The following is a 23,667-nucleotide window of genomic DNA, read 5'->3' as shown; positions in this document are numbered from 1 at the left end:
TACCAATTCCAGTAAAATTTCATGATTCGCGGTACAAATAAATGTGTTAATTATTAATGCTAATAACAATAATAGCAATAATAATAATCATTAATCACTTACCCCCATGTCGTTCCAAACCCGTAAAAGCTTTGTTCGTCTTCGGAACACAATTTTTGTGATATTTTGGGTGAAAACCGAGAGGTTTGAAACTGTCCCATTGACTACCAGGTAACACCACTGTCAAGACCCTGAAAGTATGAAAGACGTCATCAAAACAGTCCATCTGCCATGGTTCAACCATAATTTTACGAAGCTCTGAGAATACGTTTTATACGCAAAGAAAACAAAAATAACGACTTTATTCAACAATTCATCGTAGCGCCATTTTGGATAGTATCCCCTGTACGCTGTTCCCTATCAGCTGCGTCACGCGGATACACTGTTTTCGACGTTTTTGATGATGCCTTTCTTACTTTTTTGGGTCTTGACAGTGGTATTTACCTGGCAGTCAATGGAACAGTCGAAATCCTCCCGGTTTTCATCCAAAATACCTTAAATTTTATCGAAGTTGTTATTGTTATCAGCGTGCATCAGTGAAACACTGATCTTACGTGGACAACCCTGGTGAAAAAACCAGCATATGCTGGTAGGTATGTTTTTATGCTGGTTTAAGCTGGTCCTTTGCTGGTTTATGCTGGTCCTTAGCTGGTCCTATGCTGGGTTTTGCTGGCCATGTTGCTGGTCAAGGACCAGCATGAACCAGCTAAGGACCAGCTTAAACCAGCATCAAAACATACCTAACCAGCATTCCAGCATCAAAACATACCTACCAGCATATGCTGGTTTTTTCACCAGGGAAGGGCGTAAATAAACAAAAAAATTCTCAAGAGCAATTTTTGAAGGGGACATAAATAATACAGCCAAAATTGTATTTGTAGGATAGAGTTCGTTTCATAGGTTCACCAAGCTGTCATATTATAATTACTGAATCTGGGACTGAGGACATCTCTTATTTAGATATTCAACCACAGCAAGCGCACTGATCTGCCACTTAACATCATAACACACACTTAAAATACAAATTTGTATTTTTCGGAAAAAAAAAATGACTGATCGTTTTGCTAGATGAGACCCATCTTCCTCGGCTGGGATCGTTTACAGTCCTTTGAAGCTGCATTTAAACTGCATTTTGGAAGTTCAAAATCGGGGCACCAATGAAGAATGTCTTCTACGACTGAAGACAGAAAGACATGAACATCTAAGATGACAAGGAGGAGAGTAATTGATTATTCGTTAATTGTTGTTCTGGAAATTTAGTTAAATATAATACACAGATATGATGAACTGACAGTTTTTACAGTTGCAGCATGACTTCAATGTGAGGATGTGAATGAAATGAAGCACTCTGACCTGAACACGCTGTTAGCTTTTTCAAATGGCTAATTTATCTAAGGTCATCATGAATCTACTGTTTTAAATAAAGGAGCACAAGGAAAATATTGAACAAACTGATAACTCATATGGCCTTAACTCATAAGTTCATGACACGCTAGTAGTAGTTGGAAAGCCAAGCGGTAGCTACAGATACATACACTACGTATGCCACTGCACTGGACAAATATATGAGATCTTCAGTCTCCATTCACAGGTAAGACATGCTACAAGATAAGAAATTTCATCAAATGAAGTATACAGCTTTTTCTTGATTTTTAGAGTTCATTGCTATATGTTTTTGTGGCAGTGAAGTTGTAAAATGTGCTATAACTTTACACAGAAAATGTTAGTAAGCATTTTTTTTTTTCATGTTAAACTTATGTTAATAGTCTTATTGAGTGAAATAGTGAGTGTTTTAAGATTTACAGATTTAACTCCCATTTACTTACATTGTCAGTGGCTCACTGTAACACATAAAACAACGAAGCATGAGTCAAATTATTTGTTGTGGTAATTAGCATTAGGGCACAAAGGCTCTTGACTGAGCCAAACTTTTACTGAGCCATATATTCTATGTATTAAGAAATGTCATGAGTTACAAGAGGCCCAACTCCTGATATCTCACAGATACTGTGAAGGCAGTTGATGATGGATTTCAACACGAGGATCATGTTTGCTCTGATGCTGATCTGTCTACAGCTGGCTGGAGGGGATTTTAGTTCATCCGTTGAAGAAGCTGGTATATTTTCTTTCTGTGCCAATCCTGATTGCTGTCTTACCTCTACATGCCCTGTAACACTCAAACAATTTGGCTGACATAAAAAAGAAATGTTTTTAAAAATCCAGTTTAAAACTTCTAAAATTCTTAGAAATGTAGTCTTTGTGTTCACGTTAGTTTCATGAATGTTTAAGAGGAAAAAACTTTTTCGACAAATAAAAAAATATTATGCAGTATAGCAATCAAGTTAAAGGTATCTGATAATATTTGATAAAAATGTCATGCATCCATAGCTCCAGTGTTTGGAGACATTTAATTTCTAATACATGCAAGAACCAATATCATATAATGTTTCTGCAGAAAATTCAATGCGGTTTGGCGCCACTCACTGGACATTTAACTTTGAAGCAACTTAATATTTTTCTAAAATATTTCCTCATGAAACTGAATTTTAACCAGTCTAATATTCAAAGCTTAATGAGTATATGAGTACGTGATTAATCGATTCATCTCACAGGAAGAGATGGTCAATATACAGCACAGGAGATACTTATAATGATTACATACACTGCCTGTTCATTGATGATACAGTTTATACCTTCTTTAAAAACTGATGTACAAAAGCTAGGATTAACTACATCCTTAGCCCCTGGTCTGTATTTCTGTTTTGGATTTGTCTTGCAGAGCCTTCAAAGAGCCCTCATCAGCTTCATCGACGTAGACTGGATAAAGCTAAATCTGATGAAACCAAAAAAGAAAATGCTAAAAATGTCATCCAGAGCGCAACTGACCACAATAGCAACTTGGAATGGGTCGCATCAGCAGAAGTGCCGAAGGACGCAGTTTCTGTCAAGGCTGAACGAAAAGATTATTACATTACTAAACGTAAGGACTGTGAAATTTGCTTCTTTGACAAAGAAAAAAGCTCATGTGTAATATGGTCGCCCAAGAAAGGAGAAAAAGACATTCGTGTTTCATATAATGATATTATGTTTCTAGTAAACAAGGATAACTTTGAAATGATGGAATGGAAGAAATGTACAAACCGAAAGATTCCACCTATGTCAGTGGAAATATGTGACGGGCACTTTATTGCTAAAAATGAGGTGGGGTTCACTGATATGACCATAGAAAACGTTACTGAAACAACTGAAGTCCTCACCCTAAACACTGACATCAAAAAGCAGCATGTAAACATTATTGAATATTTAATGTCAAGTGTGGTGATGGCAGAAAACCTAGAAGTGCTTAAACATTTCCAAGCTTCCAACAGGAACTGCAAACCATCCAAACAGACAATGAAATTTGACCACAATATTGATAAAACAATTTTTTACCAAACTGGTCACACCCATACATTTGGAGTAAATGCAGAGTTAACAATCAATGCTACACTTCCAAGTATAGCGAAAATTGGAGGAAAATTTGGGCTTAAATACGTCCACAGTCGCCCCCGTTCAAACACTACATCTGAAGTTGAGAAAACCCTGCATTCTGTGGATATGGCAGTAGAGGTTCCACCCAACCATTCTTGTACCATTGACTTGATGAGCAACACCTTCATGGCTGAAGTCCCGTTCACTGGCGAAATGACTAGAATGTACAAAAACAATGAAATACGCAAGACCTCCATCAAGGGCACCTACGTCCATCAGGAAGTAACGGAAATTCAAACGCTTGTGAATCCCTGCCAACCGTTCTTAGATGGAAAGAAATGTTAGACAAAACGTACAAAACCAGTGTGCAACGTCTGTACTAGAAAACAAGTTGCATATTGTGTAAGTGTACGATAACGACAGAATGTCATAATCACAGAATCAACATTAAATCAGCATTGAAAAATCTACCAGCATTGTCGTTTGCCTCCCTGTTTCATACTAATTTATAGATTTGAAACCTACTAGGCTACTACTTTTAAACAACTGATGATTAACTAGCTATTAATATACATGGCAATGTTTTTCGTAACGTAGTTATCGCAGAATTACAAAGTTGACAGGTTTTCATAACAAAACCCGCCAAATTGCTACACAAAGACCACATCTAGCCCAGTCGTGTTTTAGAGGGGGTCTCCCGGTAAAAATCACGTTCCGGGCACTAAATATCATGTTATTGGCGCTTCAACCCACGGGCATGAAAAACAATCTGCGACATCGTTAAAGTAGCCCAATTCCGGGGGGAAATCGCAGACTTGGCAACACAATTCCCTTCGCCTCGGGCTGATGATAAGTCTGTCAGGCTTTATTTTGCAATAACAACTGGACGATATACATTAATAGATGTAAATTAATACATAATTAGACACAAAATATTAATTTGAGTTGAAATACTTGAACGCAAATCTTTCATTAAGAAGTTGCTACCCAGCCAACATTCTATCATGGGACCCGTGTGGGCCCCATATGGGCTGTAAATATGGGCCCTACATGGGTTTGTCCATGGGTTCCATGTGGGCCCCATCTGAATTAGCCCATATGAATCTCATATGGGGCCTGAATGGGGCTAATGTGGGGCCCAACTGGGCAACACATACAAGACCCATATTGGTCCCACTTATAACCCAGCCAACAATCTAAGGTGGGGCCAATATGGGGCCAAGATAGGTTTGTCCATGGGTTCCACTTGGGCCCTATATGAATTAGCCCATATAAATCTCATATAGAACCTGGATGGGCCCCAACTGGGCAATATACTGAAGACCCATATTGGTCCCAGTTTGAAGCCATTCAAACTGTTCTGAAACAAGAGAGAGCTGGTCTGTGATACCATGACATAATTAAATAATTGTTCACAGAATTTTGATTTGAGTTTTAATATTTTATATGCCAACCAAACGCAGAGCGCTTTAATGATTAAAAGATGTTTTTTAGCAAGCGAATAGAGCTGACTGAATTTACCTGGATGAGCCTCTGTGTTTAGTTTTGTTGAGTTTTTTTGGGAGGGAATATGTGGTGACTGACCAATCAGAATTGAATAGTCCGTATAGCCGTGTAATAAAATAAAATAAAGTAAAATAATGGACAATCAAAATGTAGCAGAAAACACTGATGCTGCAGGGCCCAAAAATCATGTTGCAACACATGTCTACCAGCAGGAGGCGCTGTTGGATTAGTTGTGACTGAACTAAAGCCCTGCAGTGGCTTCTTCAAACAATCACGTGTTTTACGTTTCAGTAGTGTCTTTCCCCTTTTTCTTTTATTCACCCGTGGTCAGTGACTTGTCTTTCTTGCTGACATTTCATTTCGTTTCTTCTAATTGAGATATTCTCTAGCAGATGTGTTGGCAACTTGGGCTTTTTTAAAACCCTAGTGAGTGGGATCTCGTGTCACAAGGATCTTCTACCAGCCATACGCTTTAATTGCACGGGTCTGGCGACTTGTGCACGTGCACGTGTGCTCTGAACACACGCGACGAACAAACATGAAACACGGAAAACCACATAATCACCTTGTTTATTACACCCTCATAACCCGAGCGTATCAAAGCTGCACCACAGGGTATAATCACAAATCAGCATTACGCGTCCAAAGCATCAAACAAATATTTCCTAAGTAGCATGAACAAGAACTATTTTGAAATGTGGCAAATTATTTAGCTGCTTATAATACATTAAAGTGCCATCAAAAAGCAATAAAACAAAGCAAGTAAGGGAGACACGCAAGACAAATATTTGATGTGAATAATCTACGAAATGTCAAACTTACTATTACATTAAACAATAATTAAACAATATTGGAATGATAACAAAGGTTCTTTTTTTTTTTTTTTTGGAGAAAACTGAACTTTGATATTTACCACACACTGAACACATTGAAGTTGCTGCCTTATGTTAAATTTTGTTTTCATATCAGTCTACACTCCATACACCAAAATGGCAAAGCAAAATAAATAAATAAATAAAAAACGTAAATGATTCCATTGCATAAGTATTCAATCCCATATCTCAGACAGTTGAAATTTAGCTCAGGAGCATTCATATTGCTTGTAGATGTTACTACACTTTGAGTGAAGTTAGCCTGTGGCAAATTCAATTGAATGGGTATTATTTATAGATGCACACATGTCTAACAGGTCTAACAGCTGAAAATGAATATGAGAGCAAAGGATTGCATCAAGCTCCATGATCATATGTGGAGATAGGAGAAACCTACAGAAGAACAAACATCACTGCAACACTCCACCAATCTGGGTTTTATGGTGGTGTGGCCAAACTCAATCCTCTTCTCAGCAGAGACACATGAAAACACATTTTGATGTTGCAACAAAGCACTGTGATAAACAAGATTTTCTAGTCTTATTTTTCTAGTAAGGTTTAAGCACCTTAAAGGTGCTTCAGCAAAGTACTAGAGTTAAGGGTTTGAATACTTATGCAATGTACTTACTTCAGTGTTTTATTTTTAATAAATCGACTAAGTTGTGGCAATTCTGTTATCTATCTATCTATCTATCTATATATATATATATATATATATATACAGGTGCATCTCAATAAAATAGAATGTCGTGGAAAAGTTCACAACTCGTGTATTAAATAAATTCAATGCACACAGACTGAAGTCTTTGGTTCTTTTAATTGTGATGATTTTGGCTCACATTTAACAAAAACCCACCAATTCACTATCTCAACAAATTAGAATATGGTGACATGCAAATCAGCTAATCAACTCAAAACACCTACAAAGGTTTCCTGAGCCTTCAAAATTGTCTCTCAGTTTGGTTCACTAGGCTACACAATCATGGGGAAGACTGCTGATCTGACAGTTGTCCTGAAGACAATCACTGACACCCTTCACAAGGAGGATAAGCCACAAACATTCATTGCCAAAGAAGCTGGCTGTTCACAGAGTGCTGTATCCAAGCATGAGTGGAAGGAAAAAGTGTGGAAGAAAAAGATGCACAACGAACCGAGAGAATTTGGGTAAACTTCACAAGGAATGGACTGAGGCTGGGGTCAAGGCATTAGACTTGTCAAGGAATTTGGCTACAGTTGTCGTTTTCCTCTTGTTAAGCCACTCTTGAACCACAGACAAAATCAGAGGCGTCTTATCTGGGCTAAGGAGTAGAAGAAATGGATTGTTGCCCAGTGGTCCAAAGTCCTCTTTTCAGATGAGAGCAAGTTTTGTATTTCATGTGGAAACCAAGGTCCTAGAGTCTGGAGGAAGGGTGGAGAAGCTCATAGCCCTAGAAGTCCAGTGTTAAGCTTCCACAGTCTGTGATGATTTGGGGTGCAATGTCATCTGCTGGTGTTGGTCCACTGTGTTTTTTGAAAACCAAAGTCTACCAAGTTTACCAAGAAATTTTAGAGCACTTCATGGTTCCTTCTGCTGACCAGCTTTTTAAAGATGCTGATTTCATTTTCCAGCAGGATTTGTCACCTGCCCACACTGCCAAAAGAACCAAAAGTTGGTTAAATGACCATGGTGTTGGTGTGCTTGACTGGCCAAACTCACCAGACCTGAACCCCATAGAGAATCTATGGAGTAATGTCAAGAAGAAAATGAGAAACAAGAGACCAGTAAATGCAGATGAGCTTAAGTGCCACTGTCAAAGAAGCCTGGGCTTCCACACCACCTCAGCACTGCCACAGACTGATCACCTCCATGCCACACCAAATTGAGGCAGTAATTAAGCAAAATCCGCTGCCGTTTTCAAAGCACAATGCAAAAATATGACATTTCATTCACTAACGCTCGTCACTTTTAATTGGAAGCACCAAACCCGGCGGGAACGCCAGGGTTGCCAGGTTTTCACAACAAACCCCACCCAATTTCTACTCAAAATTAGCCCACAACTAGCCCATTCGCGTTTCAAGTGGGGTCCGCCGTTAAAAAGAGTTCCGCGGGGTAAAAAATGTTTTTTGGTGGTGTTTCCCTGGTCAAATTTGCATGCCAGAAGATAAATATCACTTTATTGGGGTCGCTTTAACCCGCGGACATGAAAAACAACCCGCGGCAAGCAACAGTGTTGAAGTAGCCCAATTCCGCAGGGAAACCGAGGACATGGCAACACTGGCGGAGTGCGTACGCTTACTTACTGGCAACCCGCCAAAATAAAAGCTTGCTAATTTAGGTCTGAAAATGCGGAAAATTCACATAAAAAAGTAAATATTATTTTATTTTTTAAGCGTACTTTAAAATAATTGTATTTTTATTTAATACTTTAATTTTTTTTATTTAAAACATGGTAAAAAGTACACTGTATTACTTTATAATTTTATAAAATTTTATAAAAACAAAGAAACAAAACAAAAATCCAACGATATTATTATCACTATTACTAATTTATTTTTTAGACATAAAATGGATCACATTATGTGCAGTGTGAGGACCAAACCAAATCTCCAGGTACTCTTATGAGAACGAGGCTAAAAAAAACTTACATGCACCCCTGTTAATTACAAAACCTCAGACACTACACTTTAATTAGAAACAAGTCATAAATTACTGTTGTAATATCTAAATATATCAATTGCATAATTTGTGATGCTTCTTTTAGTGTTTATTTAATTTTTTTTTCCGTGCGCTAAACCTCCCCCTGAGCCAATATCCACAAAACTCCAGACGCTGCACCTTAATTAGATGCTAGTCATAAATTAGCGTTGCCGTGGCGAGCGGGGTGGATTCTCTGGGTCTGTGACACTGAATTGATGTCACATATGGTTCTGATGAGAATGTATTGATGTTATCTAACATCTGACTTCACAAGCTTCAAGTACGCTGATGTAACTCTTAGTCTGATATTGTACTCATCTTATCTTTAAGATTTAATACACAGGTTAGCCTTCGGCTAGTACAGGTTGTGGAGTTTTCAATTTCAATTCAATTAAATACATCAAAGAGCTGAAGGGATACAGTTATTTCAGTTATTACTAAATTATGCAACTCTAAATCATAACTGTCTAGAATATCACAATGGAAATTCCCATTTGAAGCTCTCAGGTTTATTTTTAGCACCCGAGAAACATTTTTCACCTTTTTTAGGTAAAGAGAACCTTCACAATGGCTGTAAAAATCAATAAAATGCTGTTATACATTAAGTACTGCTGACTTTTTTTAGCATGCTGTTCTCCTGGGGTTGAAGGGGGCACTTGTGCTGTCCCGCTATTGCAATTCAAGGATCAGTTTTAACCCCCGATGAGCCCACAAAACTCATCACCCAAGATGGTCTGTAATCATGAGCGTGCTGCCTGTATGGGCCACATGGGCTAAACACAGAGCTCAAACCCACAGACATAATGAAAGTGCTGTAACTGAGATACGAGCCTCAATGAAAAACAGAAGGACTTGAGAGTAGGATCCACATCAGACTCAGGCGTGCCGCGGCCTGATTTTAGGCTTGTTTAAGTAACTTACTGCTCATATGCAAAGTCATTTTGATGCATTAAGAATTGGACCATATCTATATATATATATATATATACATATCAGATGTTTAAATGAAACTGAAAAATTAATGTGTTGTGTATAGTAGTATAACAACAGACATCCCTATAACTAAATAAATAAATAAATGTATTAATTAAAAAAAATATTATAAAAACAAATACATAAGTATTAAAAATAATAAATGTGTTGTTTTGTTATAAATAACACATTTTTAAGTACATTTATTTAGTAATGTATTATTTGCTGATAAAAAAATCAATGCATTTATTAATTTATAATGAAATAAATCAATTATTAAAAATAATAAAGGTGTCATTTTGTTAAAGACAATAATGTACTATAAAATACGCAATATATACAGCTATTAAAAATAATACATGTGTTTTTTTATAGATAACAGAACATAAATACATTCATTTTTAAACATATTTACTGATAAACAATCAATTTATTTTTTTATTAAATAGAGGAATACAATTATTAAAAATAATAAATGTGTTTTGTTATAAAAAAACTAAATGTATAAATACATTTTTTTTTTAAATATATTCACTGCAAAATTATCAATGCATTTATTAGAAAAAGAAAGTGGTAAATAATAAATAAATAATATTTAATATAAAAATAATTGTGTTATAGCTTACATTCATAATTACATTTATTTATTAAATTATTATTAACTGATATATAATCAATGCATTTATTTACTGATAAATAATCATGGCATTTATTATGAAATGAAATAAAATTACTATTAAAAATAATAAATGTGTCATTTTGTTAAAGATAATAAATACATAGTTATATATAGTTAAATAATAAATGTGTTTGTTATATACAACAAAACTTATAAATACATTAATTTTTAAATATATTTATTGATAAATAATCAATGCGTTTATTTACAGACAAATGATAAATGCATTTTTTATTAAAAAATAATGTTTTTATAGATAACATAAATATATACATTTTTAAACATATTTACTGAAAAATAATTAATGCATTTATTATAAAAATAAAGTAATAATTAATTGAAAATAATAAATGCATCATTTTGTTATAGCTAACATTCATAAATATGTTTATTTATAAATGTATTATTTACTGATTAATAATCAAAGCATTTATTAATTTATTACGAAATAAAAAATAAATGATTATTAAAAAGAATGTCATTTTGTTAAAGATAATAAATATACAGTTATATACATATATAGTTATTAAAAATAACAAATGTTTTTGTTGTAGATAAGTTTTTAAACATTTACGTAAAATAATTAATACATTTATTATTAAAAAATATTTTTAACATACTAAATAATAAAAGCATTATATTGTTATAGCTAACTTTCGTTAATACATTTATGTATAAATGTATAATTTACTGATAAATATCCAAGGCATTTATTAATATATTTTAAAATAAAGCAATAAATATTAAAAATAAGTGTAACTTTGTTATAGATAACAAAATGTATAACGTTTCTAAATATTTACTGAAAATCAATGCTATTATAAATCATCATTAACAATAATTGTGTTACAAATGACTACATTTATCAATACATTTATTTACAAATGAAGACTTCAGATGCAAAAACCTTGAAGTCAGTGAGATTTTTTTTAAATATTTTCTTTTAAACAAGCATTTTTATATCAGGCTCCTATGTTTAAGATTAGTAACTAATTCCTAAATTATCTAATATCAATATTTAATGCCTTATTTTTAAAATGCACTGTTTTTTTAAGGAGCCTAATAAAAATGCTTATTTAATAGGTTTTTGCATCTGAAATCTTCAAATGTATTATTGTTCCTGATACCAATACATAAAAATATCAGTAAATAATGCAACTTATATTATAGTCCTACGTACAATTTGATACAACGACATTTCTTTAAACTATTTCAAGGACAGCACACTAGATGTACTGCTGACACCTCAAAGTCTCTGCTTGTTATTGCTCTTCTTTTTTCACCGACAAACTAATCCCAATGGAATTCCTGTCAGTGTCCAACCTTGATAAAAGTTGATTTAAATGACCGGAGAGGGAAGTCCCGGTGAGTTGCGGACATAATTCATAACCGGAGTCGACGCTCACCCCGTGACATCGAGGGAGAGGTCACGACTGTATCGAAGAGACCAAATGCATGCAGAAAAAGAAAACACTCGAAAAGCAGACGTTGATGTTATCTCTTGCAATAACCATCAAGCGAAGAAAACAATGGATAGAAAACTCGGAGGGAATAAGGGCGTAATACTGTGAGCCGTTTCGGGCAGACGGAGCCGCCTGCCAATAGCACTGAACTTTACAACTTAAGGGTCATTGATGACGAACGTTGCGTTGCCCTGTGGGACTCCAAACACACGACTCGAGGTTTATGTTCCAGTGCATGCCTCAGTATTCCTGAAATTGTGATATGATAATGCGCATATGTGAAAACGCTCGGTGCAAAGTTATTTTGCATTGGCAGGCATTAACGCAAAGCAATTTAAGTTATCGTTCTTCGATTTACGGCAAACAAGCAACAATCAAACAACAGCTTATGGCTCAAATTATTTTTAATTTACTGTAGGCATTCAATAAAAAAACGAGGACAACCGCCACATGTTCTCAAATCTTTCGCAGACCTAGAGGAGCTTGAGGCGGACACAGCTTGATTTAACACTCTTTTGTCAGCTGCGCTATGTTGATTTTGTCGCAGTCTGGTGCAAAATCTAAGTCTTCAGAAGAACAACAGGTTTTCCTGAGCCATGTCGGGTTAAAGTGCGTCTGGTTGTTTGCATCAAAAGAACACGACCCCCCAAAAATGTAATTCAGTCATTGTTTACTTACTGTTAACTAACCGATGCAAAAGAATCTTTCTAAACTCAAGAAACAGATCAATGAACAAATCGCTCCTTTGAACTGGTTCTTTTCAATGAACCGCTATATCTGACTAAATTATTTATTTATGAATTAAACAGTTTGTCACTGGGATCGGATCCCAGTTATTGCGTCAAGAATTGGAGATTTTCCTGAGCCGTATTTGTTAAAGGAATAGGGCATCTAAATACTGAAAATCACGGTTAAAACAACGCAAACGAATCATTGATTCGGTGAGTCAAGAACCACGTATAACAAACAAACCGCACTTAACGAATACTTGATTCCGTTCACCAAATCTGAATGATTCATTCACAAATTGAACTGATTCGTTCACAGACTATTTTTCCCCACGAATTCAACTTACTAATCAAGTTTATTAGTGAATAAATAAAATAATTGAAATAAGTGAATAAATGACTTAAAAAACGTTTACGACTTCCGAAAATGTGAAAAGCAACATCAATTTACGAATCATAGTTTTGAACTGATTCTGTTTAACGAACACTTGATTCCATTCACAAATCAGAATGATTCATTCACAAATTGAACTGATTCGTTTACAAATTGGACTTTTTGTCCGCAAATTCAACTCACTGATCAAGTTTAGCAGTGAATAAACGACTTAAACTTTTTTTGTTGTGTTTTTCCACACAGCTTTACAACTTCAAAAGATGTGAAGAACCACATCAACGAACGAATCATACTTTTGAACAGATTCTGTTTAACAAACACTTGATTCCGTTCCCCAAATCTGAATGATTCATTCGCAAATTGAACTGGTTCGCTCACAAATTGGGCTATTTTTCTGCACAAATTCAACTAACTAATCAAGTTTATTATAGTGAATCAATGACTTTAAAAACTTGTGTTTCTCACACAGATTTACGACTTCAGAAAATGTGAAGAACCTACAACGAACGAATCATACTTTTGAACGGATTCTGTTTAACGAACACTTGATTCCATTCATAAATCCGAACGAATCATTCACAAATTAACCTGATTCGTTCACAAATTTGACTTTTTTTCCCCCAAAATTCTTCTCACTGATCAAGTTTATCAGTAAATATTAACTTTAAAAACTTCAGAAAATGTCAAGAACCACATCAACGAACAAACTGCACTTTTGAACAGATTCTATTTAACAAACACTTGATCCGGATCACAAATCTGAATGATTCATTCACAAAGTGAACTGATTCGTTCACAAATTGGACTATTTTTCCCACAAATTCAACTCACTAATCAAGTTTATCAGTGAATAAATGACTTAAATTTAGTCATGTCTTCTCGAACACTAATCATGTTCGGAAGACATGAAGAACCATGTCAATGAATGAATCGTACTTTTGAACAGATTCTGTTTAACAAACACTTCATCCGGTTCACCAAATCGGAATGATTAATTCACAAATTGGACTTTTCCCCCACAAATTCAACTCACTGATCAAGTTTATCAATGAATAAACGACTTAAACTTTTTTGTTGTGTTTTTCCACACAGCTTTACAACTTCAAAAGATGTGAAGAACCACATCAACGAACGAATCGTACTTTTGAACTGATTCTGTTTAACTAATACTGGATCCTCCTCACAAATCTGAATGATTTATTCTCAAATTAAACGGATTCTTCACAAATCTAACTTTTTGTCCATAAATTTAACAAACTGATGACATTTATAAGTGAATAACTGACTTGGAAAAGCTTAGTTGTGTTTCTCACACAACTACACAACATCAGAAGATTTGAAATATAACACATAAATCATATGGACTATGTTTATGCGGTTTCTTTTTTGTCATTTTTGGAGCTCAACAGTGTTCTGAACACAAAAAGAAGACAGAAGAAAGAAATTCATACAAGTTTGGAACGACATGAAGTTGAGTAAATAAGGACAGAATACAAATTTTTAGGTGAACTAGGTGAACCTTGTGTTTCAGCCAATGATAACCAACTGTATAGCACCCAAATGCTTGAAAGTATAATGAAAACACTAAACATCATCATCTGCACGTGCATTTTCTGACCCATCTCTCATTTTCCCCCCAAAAGCTTTGTACCGGGTTGGGGGGAGGATTGTGGTACGGGGCCAAATTACAAACCTTCCTCCATCATCTAGTTGAGGCTGCTCAACTCTACCTACCAATTACGGCTGCAAACCCCCTGAATGCTAAACCATCCTATTTTACCCTTTTTAATGTTCTCGTCTCGCAACCCCTCCAGGAAGCCAGATTGTTTGATGGCTCAGCAGACAGTCATTTTAGAGGATCCTTTTGGAAAAAGGAAACAGCAATTTAGACCCATTGTCTAGACACATATGAGGAGATATGCGTTGTTTAACATCAGAAATGTGGACAAAAACTGATGTAATTCTACGAACATGATGAATTTATGAGTATAAAATTAAGTTGTTTCTAACATCTCCATAGCATTAGTGTACACATATGCCCTTAATTGATCTCAAATGCACATATTTTATAAGCAAATGAGAGCCAGATATCCTTAAGCCTATAAGGGAATGGCTAGCTGTCAACACATAATCCTCCACACTACAACGCTAATAAAACCAAATGGCAAACTTTCGTTGTTATTGTTTCACAAGCAAACGCTGCACACTTGATCTATTATAACCTTCCCCACATGCTCTCCTCCAACAGCTGGTTTGTTCTCGCTGTGACAAATCCAATGGCAAACATGCGTACGCGGCCCATTGTTTGAGCCTGGGCCGGACATCAGGTTCACCTCCACCACTGGTCTCCAGATCCCAGTGCAGATAACGCTAACGACTTGGCTCGAAAGTAAAGCCTGAAACTCGGTACAGCTGTTCCCTCCCAGCTCTTACCAGCAGATCTTGCTAAGATGTTCTCAAGTATGATTACAAGATGATACAAAAAAATCTCCAGACGTGGCTTATATCATTAGCCAGATAAGTTCACGCTAAGACGATGTGGATACTGTATCTAGACTAATTAGCTTTCTAGTGAGCATGAGAATGCAGATACTATACATCTGGATATGCTTGCTTAGAAAAACAGAAAGTCCTATGTTTATCCTAAACTCAGCTCGGCCAATTGTGATGAGCTTTCAGTAAAATTGCCAAATGCCCAGCGAGTGGCAATAGATATGCATTTGGTTTTATCCAAAAGAGATGATGATGAATCCGACATTGTTTTATTAAATTAGTTTTAGTATGTTTTGCAGTTCAGAAATCAAATATTAATACAAAAAATGTAGTCGTGCTTAAAAATGTTGTAGCAATAACACTAAACCCTGCCCTAAACCAAACAGTATTAACAAAGGAAAACGTGAGATAAAAACACATTTGCTAAAGCAGTCATGTCTTTTTTATCTTGCTTCCTGTTTTATTGGGACTCCGGAAGTGCCGCATTCCATATATTAAACCCATTAAAAAAATCATAATAAAGCATGCTGCTATTAAGAATTCACTACAATTCAATTAAATACATAAATGCGATACAGGTTTAATATATATACACTTTGGTTATATACATATGTGTAGGTTACATAGGTGCATCTCAGAGCAGCTCCATTCACTGCTACACAAATTGTTTTCATTTACATAAGTGGAAGGTCTCAAACTCCATCTTTGCACATTGCTGTGAGTTTGGGTTTATTATAACGTTCATCTGGGAATGCAATGTGTGTTATTTCATCAGATTTGTAAGGTAAATAATTTATAAACCTACGCAAACACAGAAAGAGTTTACACGTTTTGATGTCCACAAGACATTACAGTGGCTGTAGCTTTTCTATCATAAAGAAACTGGCAAATATTAAAGATTAAGTGGACATTTGAATTAAATGTTGTTTAGTCAAATTAATTAAACAAGGATTAGATCATGTAGTAAAGTGTAAAAACAATCGTCAGGTCGTTGGCATCCCCTGCAGGCATGTTATAATGCGTAATGTACATTAGCTCTATTGTTTATAGTATGTATTTTAACAGTTTTGTTCAATAAAATTAATTCAGTATGATTACTTGCTTTTGGTACTTTAACTGAACTAATTATTATTGCCTCATTGCTATTATATATGTATTTTAAGTAGTGGTGTCAATCGATTAAAAAAAAAAAACTAATTAATCACACATTTTTTCTGAAATCAATCGCGATTAATCCCACCTAACATTACAAATTTTAATTATCCTTTTATATTGCAATAATTTCACACTCAATCTTCAACATTTCTGATATTTTTTAATGACATCTTTTTTTATGACTAAAGGTAAGTATCACTCATACCAACAGATTTCTCTATGATTTTTTTCCCTAATATTGAACCATTGACTACAGCCATTCAACATTATAATTGAGAGCTTTTAATTTAACATTTATTAGACTTGTAATTTAAGTGAACTTAAAACAATCTTCACATAAACCCATTATAATAACTGTCATATAACTACCCGTGCCCTTCAGCAAGAAAATATAGCCAAATTTAATAAAGTTCTTAAAGACTAAAATCTAAATTAAATAAGAGACAAAGCTTAAAACTACTGAAGTTATTGATTTCCACTTTTTTAAAATTTTGTTCTTTAACAGACATCACAGCAGCTGGTTATTAGGATATTTTGGCTGCTGTCACTTTAAAGGGGTGCTATTATGCTTTTTCACTTTTTGAATTTTAGTGTGTGGTGTGTATCTTTGGGCATAAAAAAAGATCTACAAAGTTACAAATCTCAAAGTTCACTACAAAAGGAGATATTTAGTTTTTAAAAAATCCCTTTTCAAGACCTACAATGACTACAAAGTTTGTTTTCCGCATGCAATGACGTCACAACACGGTCCATTAGAATATCATTAAATCAAATCACGCCCATGGAAATTTGAATTGTTGGGGGGGAGGGGATGGGGGGGGCTGTAGGGACGAGGTGGGGGATTAGTCTAACTTCAGTGATGCCGCTTTACAAGCCGCAGCGCGGCGGGTATAAACACAAGCATGGACTAGAGTGGCCGCTTCAGAGCTGTAATGCGCCACAGACGTATGCAGTGTGTGGTAAGAGATTTATTCATCATACAGTGTAGACAGCTTCACTTTTAAAGCGAGTGTTTTTCAAAATGCATAAACTTGCACTAGAATAGACTAGGCTGATCAGTGATGATGTTCTTTGATAATGTTAGGTTGCTTTTAGCCTTATGCTGGAGCTGGTTTCGGGCAATGAAACTAAGTATGTAAATAATTAAACACATTACCACGATAATATCATGTATTGGTGATCTTGCAGGCTGACGATAGGACCTAACACTACTGTAGCATATTATTTACTCACCCTCCATGCATCCTAGGTGTATATGACCTGCTTATTTCAGACGAATGCAATCCGAGATATATTAAAATTTATCCTAGCACTCCCAAGCTTTAGAATGGCATAGACAGGTGTTTTTCCTCATCAGTCCAAAACAAGTCCAATAATATGCATCCGTCCATAATAAAAAAGTGCCTCACACAGCTCCAGGGGGTTAATAAAGGCCTCCTGTAATGAATCGATGCATTTTTGTAAGAAAAATATCCATATTTAAAACGTAAGAATCACTTCAATCTAGCTCGCGCTAACAGTTGTACACTGATCTTGCTTCTTTGACAAGGGGCGTGGCAATACTGAAATACTGTCTAAGCTGTTCGCCAATCACAGCGCAGTGGGAGAGCTAACCAATCACAACACATTTTGTTTTTCAGAAGGCGGGCCTACACTAAACCCAGAACTAATCGAGCCATTTGTGTCAGGCTGGGAGAAATGTATTGTGATAATGTAAATTATGTTAAAAATAATGCGTTTTTCGACCAAGTGCGTTTTCACCAAGCATGAAAGCATGTTCTAGTACACCCCCAAAACAAAATCAAGGCTTTGTAAAAGAGCATAATTGGACCCCTTTAAAAGTTGCCGCTGCTGAACATGAAGCGGATCTGACACTGCTTTAAATGTGACTCTTAAATAATAAACACTTACACGCACCGTTTTAAGAGAACTTTAGTCGACTTTTTTTGTAACTTCATTGTTTAACTGACGACATAACTACGACTAACTACATAGATACTCCTACTTTCATTTGGGTTTGAGTATGATACAGCGCGCGCCGGCATATTTGTGCCTGCACTTGAACAGCTGACAGGACAGGAAGATTCGTTTTTACTGACATATGACCAGACAACATCTCATCTGACCGCATTTCACTGTTGTTCTACTGAAGCTCCAATCGTCACCGGTACCGTTTCCACGCTCGTTTGACTCCGGCCTGTTGCTGAGGTGACACTGGAGCGCGCGTCTGAAAAGTCTTCTATTTGATGTGTTAATTATTAAGTTCTGCGTCTCAATAAACGCAATTCTTTAGTGGCTGTGGATGGGGTGGCCAAACCTAGACCCGCCTCTGTGTTAATTGTGTTAAATGTTTTTAACGTGTTAAAATAAAAAAAAAATTAATCGCCTGCGTTAACGCGCTAATTTTTACACCACTAATTTTAACCCCTTTACAACCACTAAAATAGACAAGCCTGACCAGCTTGGCAGAAGATCAGCTACCTTCCATTTGGTTCAAAATTCATAACTATAACTATTTAACGCCACAAAAGGTTGCATTTAAGTACATTTAAAGGTATACAAACTAGCTTGTTTTTGACACTTCCAGCTATTGTCTCTGCTAATGACATGTTTGGATTTTAACTACATGATGAATAGCCTGCTGAGCTCCATCTGGGCCTTGTTTCATTTTGGCTTGATTGCCGAGAGATTGATTGCTGCTTTGGGCTCTGAGGAGGTGCTGTACACGCTAATTTCTTATTTACATATGTTTTGGATCCAAAATAATGTTCTGATTCTCCCCAATCTATCCTTTCACTGTAATTTACATTGTGTCCAAAAGCATTAGCTAGCCAGCCGTGGCAGTTCTAGGCAAGATCTAGCCAAGAACCTAATACATAACAAAGAAATCATAAGCAAGATAATCTGTGGATTATGCATAACGCACATAATTTTTTTCCCAATAAAAATATTTTCTGTATGGGCACATCCTTTGCAGTGCAACACTAATGGTTTTGCTTTAGTCTGAGAGAATCCAAACTGAAATATGTAAGGATGAATTGGGGGAAAATGACCTACAAGCACCTTTCCTTCCAGCTAACCATGGAGGGCTATTTCAAGAGCTGAGGTCAGCAGCCCGCATTCAGTTGATGTCACCTCCTGTGCTCTGAAGTGGCGTATTTCGCGGTTCTGGAATGTGGTTGAGGAAGTGGCTTGAAGCTACTGTCTGCCAGGCTTTACTCCGGATGCAAAAAAAAGGACAGGACACAATGAATGAGAGAGTGCTACTGTCCAGACACAAAGGGGTCAAAATTAGCACGTTTCTGTGTGAATTCACCAGGTTCATTGTCTACACATGCTATAGCTAACATATAGTATATATGTTATATTATATATATATTATATGACTATAATATAGTATATTTTTTGACAGTTTTCAAGAGTTTGATGTTAGCTTTCTTTATTAAAAGAACAGTATACCTACAAATGAGCATTTTTGAAATTTGCTCACCTTCATGTCATTCCAAAACAACATGCTATGATTTCTGTGAAAAAAAGAAGAAATGAAAATATAAATTTTAAAGCTATAGCACATAGCTATTTTTCATACAGCAATTGTAAAGCACCAAAAAGGTGAGAAAACACACACACAAAAGCATGTTATGACCAGTAACCAAATTGTGAGTATGTTATGACCAATAACCCATTGAGACGTATATATATCTATATACACTACCATTCAAAAGTTTGGGGTCAGTAAGACTTGTAATAGTCTTTAAAGTAGTCTCTTATGATTATCAAGGCTGCATTTATTTGATTAAAAATATAGAAAAAAAAACAAACAGTAATATTGCAAAATGTTTTTACAATATAAAATAATGTTTTTTATTTTAACATACTTTAAAATAGAATTTATTCCTGTGATGAAAAGCTGAATTTTTATCAGCTGTTACTCCAGTCTTAAGTGTCACATGATCCTTCAGAAATCATTCTAATATGCAGATTTATTATTAGAATGATCAATGTTGGATAATATCAACAGCTGTGCTGCCAAATATTTTTTGGAACCTGTAATCTTTCATGAAAAAAAGTTTAAAAAGTACAGTGTTTATTCAAAATATAAATATTTTATAACAATGTAAATGATTTATTATTAACTTTTAATAAACTTTTAATTATTAACTTAATACATCCTTGGTGAATAAAAGTATTAATTTCTTAAAAAAACAAAAAAAAAAAAAAAAAAAACGGTAGTGTATATATACAGTAGTCAACATTTGAAGTGGATCAAAACATTTCATAAAAGTTGTCCTAAAACCAAAACAATACCCATTCTTGTCTTAGGCCAACTTTGATTAACTTTTCTGATCCACTTCAAATGTTGACTACTATATATATATATGTATGTATGTATATATTACACCTCAGATACATCAGATAGCAAAAGTACGTCTGTACAAACATCTGATAGACGTCTGTAAGATGTCAGTTTTACATACATTCTAAATCATAAACATCTTAAAGACATCTAATAGATGTCCTATAGACGTATTGCAGATGAGCAAACTTTAAAGCTATAGCACATAGATATTTTTTATACAGCAATTGTAAAGAACCAAAAAGGTGAGAAAACACACACACAAAAGCATGTTATGACCAGTAACCAAATTGTATGTTATGACCAATAACCCATTGAGACATATATATATATATATGTATGTATGTATGTATGTATGTATGAATGTATTACACCTCAGATACATCAGATAGCACAAGTACGTCTGTACAAACATCTGATAGATGTCTGTAAGATGTCAGTTTTACATACATTCTAAATCATAAACATCTTAAAGACATCTAATAGATGTCCTATAGAGGTATTGCAGATGAGCAAACTACGTAAAAACTACGTCTTCCAGATGTAAATGCAGACGTCAAATAGACATCTTTGTGATGTATGTGTGCTATCAGGGTATAAGTGAATTTAGGGATCACAACATCATTACATAAAGCATAAAAATGCATATTCATTTTGACATTGACTTTAGGTGAGCTGCAATAGGCTAAATAATTATGCAATTAAAAATCCAGCATTCAAAACTAACATTGTGTAAACCGTTCCCTTTAAAATCCGCACTTGACAGTTTAACCTCGTGAAAATATTCCCCGAGGAGCACCACTTTAGAAATCTCATAAGTCATGACCTAGTGTTTGCCTGTCTGATACTGGCATTACGATTGTTTGAGTAGAACTTTGTCAAGCAGACGTTTCCCCAAAGTATTGTGCGGTTATCTAATCTCGGCGGCTCACTTCGGTATGTAAGGTGCTTTTGGTCAACGCGGCTGTAGCGTATATGCACCGATAGCCGTGTTTCTTCACAAGGGAGACAGGATGAATTGCTTTGGGTAAACGCCTTGTCTGATACTTCAGAGTAATGAGGGGATTACGGTGAGACACGCTCAGTTTCCCAACTATAGCTTGCCCACACGTACAACAATAACATTTTTTGATAGTAAACACAGCGTTAGCTTTACCTTAGCCATAAACAGCTTGTGTTTGAGACCAATATTTGTGACGGAAAACTGCCAACGAAGCCTAATATGTCATAACTGAAACAGTCCTGTAGAGGTCACCCCCACACGGTACTTAAAATCTCCTTCCAATTCAAGTTGGTGACAAGCAGCTGGCAGCAAGATTAGCCTTTCAAGAAATACACATTAGACCCCAAGAAAAATGTTTATGTGAGTGAGTGAAAACACCAAACACTCTAGCCTAAATTGTGATTTTCCTAGCGTCATACAAAAATGAAATTATCTTGAAACGAATGAGCTGATGAAGCTAAAGTAGTTTGGTTATTTCTTAATTAACACAGCATTGTAGTTTACTGCAGCACACTTAGCTTATAAGCTAAGCATAACGTTTATGATGCTACATCACTAGCATGTTAGCATCGCATGAGGCCTTTGGGATGTTTATAAGATCATGGATATAATAGGCATTACATGTTTTGTTCCTCTTGTTTCCTTTACTTCTGAGGTAACTGTACTAAGTCAGCAACCTTTGCCGTTATCAGCTTTCATTGTTTTTGTTAGCATATATAACTTTGACTAGTTGATGTAACCCAGCCCTGCGAAAAACATTAGTCTGTTTTAGAAACCCAAAAATGTCATAAAACACCAATTACGAAAGTGCTGGTGTTTCTCATGGCCCCGTGTTTGCTTTTGACGTGATGCAGTTACTTACGTATTGAGTTGCACAGGACGCTGAATGCCTTTATTGCTCTCTATAGGTGTGTTGCGTGCTTGGGAGTCCTGCTGTTTGTTATTCTCTGACGCTGTTGCCTAGCAGCCCATTTTTTTAGGGAAACCCTTGCGTGTGAGCACACCTGGTTTTGTGACGCAAGCAGGCAGTCATTCCTCAGCGAGAGAGGCACAGTGGTATTGACCATTGGATGCCAGCCACAAACGAATACAAGTAATAGGCATAGAAGCACCAGTTTATGGAGTGTATGGTTGGCGAAAAGATTTTAAACAGATCCTATTTGAATACTTTATCCATGACATATGAATCTGCAAGGTAGAAGAGAATTCTTCTTTGCTTAGAATTCACTCTGAATTAGGACTTTAGCCTGGAGCGCTCTGCTGGGAAATATCTCTGCATGTCCCAAGCTTGCTGTGCCCTTGGGCTTCAGACTGTTGCACGTTCATTTACTGGTATCATGACATTGAGATGATGGCTTTGTGATCATAAACTGCATTCAATGTGTCATAGCAGTAATGACGCATTCTCAGACACATTCAATTCAAGGTATGTTTCAGTCATTGACCGTTTCACCTCGAATGACTTCAACAGATGTGCACCTGTGAAAAGAATACACTTTAGGAGAAGCAATACATAAGATCAAATTATAAAACAAGGGGTATTTTAAGCCTGAAACACACTGTATGCAAATATGTAAGTACAAATGCTTTTAGCAACGCAAGCTTGATTTTATCTGTCGTTGAGAAATGTGTCAACAATGCAGCGTTGCTACTGGTACTGTTAAGTCAACTAGTTACAGCAAAAGCAAATATAGCAATCACACAGATCACCGTAGCAACGCTCTAGGAAACATCAATTACACTCTTAGCATAGCAACATGGTGAACCATTCAGAATAATCTAGCAACCGCCTAATGATCACCCACTAGCAAACACCAAGACAACCCGTAGATCAGGGATGTCCAAACTCGGTCCTGAA

General features: G+C 35.7%; 1 protein-coding gene and 1 long non-coding RNA gene across 2 annotated transcripts; one reads left to right on the top strand and one right to left on the bottom strand.

The window, feature by feature from the left end:
• The first annotated feature begins 1,550 nt into the window (after positions 1 to 1,550).
• On the top strand, positions 1,551 to 3,949 carry LOC127153163 (natterin-3-like). Its single transcript, XM_051094121.1, has 3 exons — positions 1,551 to 1,630; positions 2,044 to 2,155; positions 2,819 to 3,949. The coding sequence occupies exons 2-3, from the start codon at positions 2,062 to 2,064 to the stop codon at positions 3,853 to 3,855; spliced, it is 1,131 nt and encodes a 376-aa protein (XP_050950078.1). The 5' UTR covers positions 1,551 to 1,630; positions 2,044 to 2,061; the 3' UTR covers positions 3,856 to 3,949.
• A 12,052-nt stretch (positions 3,950 to 16,001) lies between these two features.
• Positions 16,002 to 23,277, bottom strand: LOC127153165 (uncharacterized). The gene is made up of 3 exons (XR_007825201.1): positions 22,672 to 23,277; positions 19,940 to 19,973; positions 16,002 to 19,662 (listed from the first exon to the last, which is right to left on the bottom strand). It is a non-coding gene; the product is annotated as an uncharacterized LOC127153165 (long non-coding RNA).
• Positions 23,278 to 23,667: the final 390 nt, after the last annotated feature.

The sequence above is a fragment of the Labeo rohita genome, chromosome 22 (genome assembly GCF_022985175.1).
Source record: "Labeo rohita strain BAU-BD-2019 chromosome 22, IGBB_LRoh.1.0, whole genome shotgun sequence".
NCBI classification, from domain to species: Eukaryota; Metazoa; Chordata; class Actinopteri; order Cypriniformes; family Cyprinidae; genus Labeo; species Labeo rohita.
The sequence above is the reverse complement of the archived record's forward strand: the minus strand, read 5'-3'. Positions and strand labels throughout refer to the sequence as shown.

What these genes read in the sequence shown, in the direction of transcription:
- LOC127153163 (XM_051094121.1), top strand. Translation starts at nt 2,062, where the DNA reads ATGATGGATTTCAACACGAGGATCATGTTTGCTCTGATGCTGATCTGT. An exon ending in TTCATCCGTTGAAGAAGCTG is followed by an intron (nt 2,156 to 2,818) that starts GTATATTTTCTT and finishes TTTGTCTTGCAG; the next exon opens with AGCCTTCAAAGAGCCCTCAT.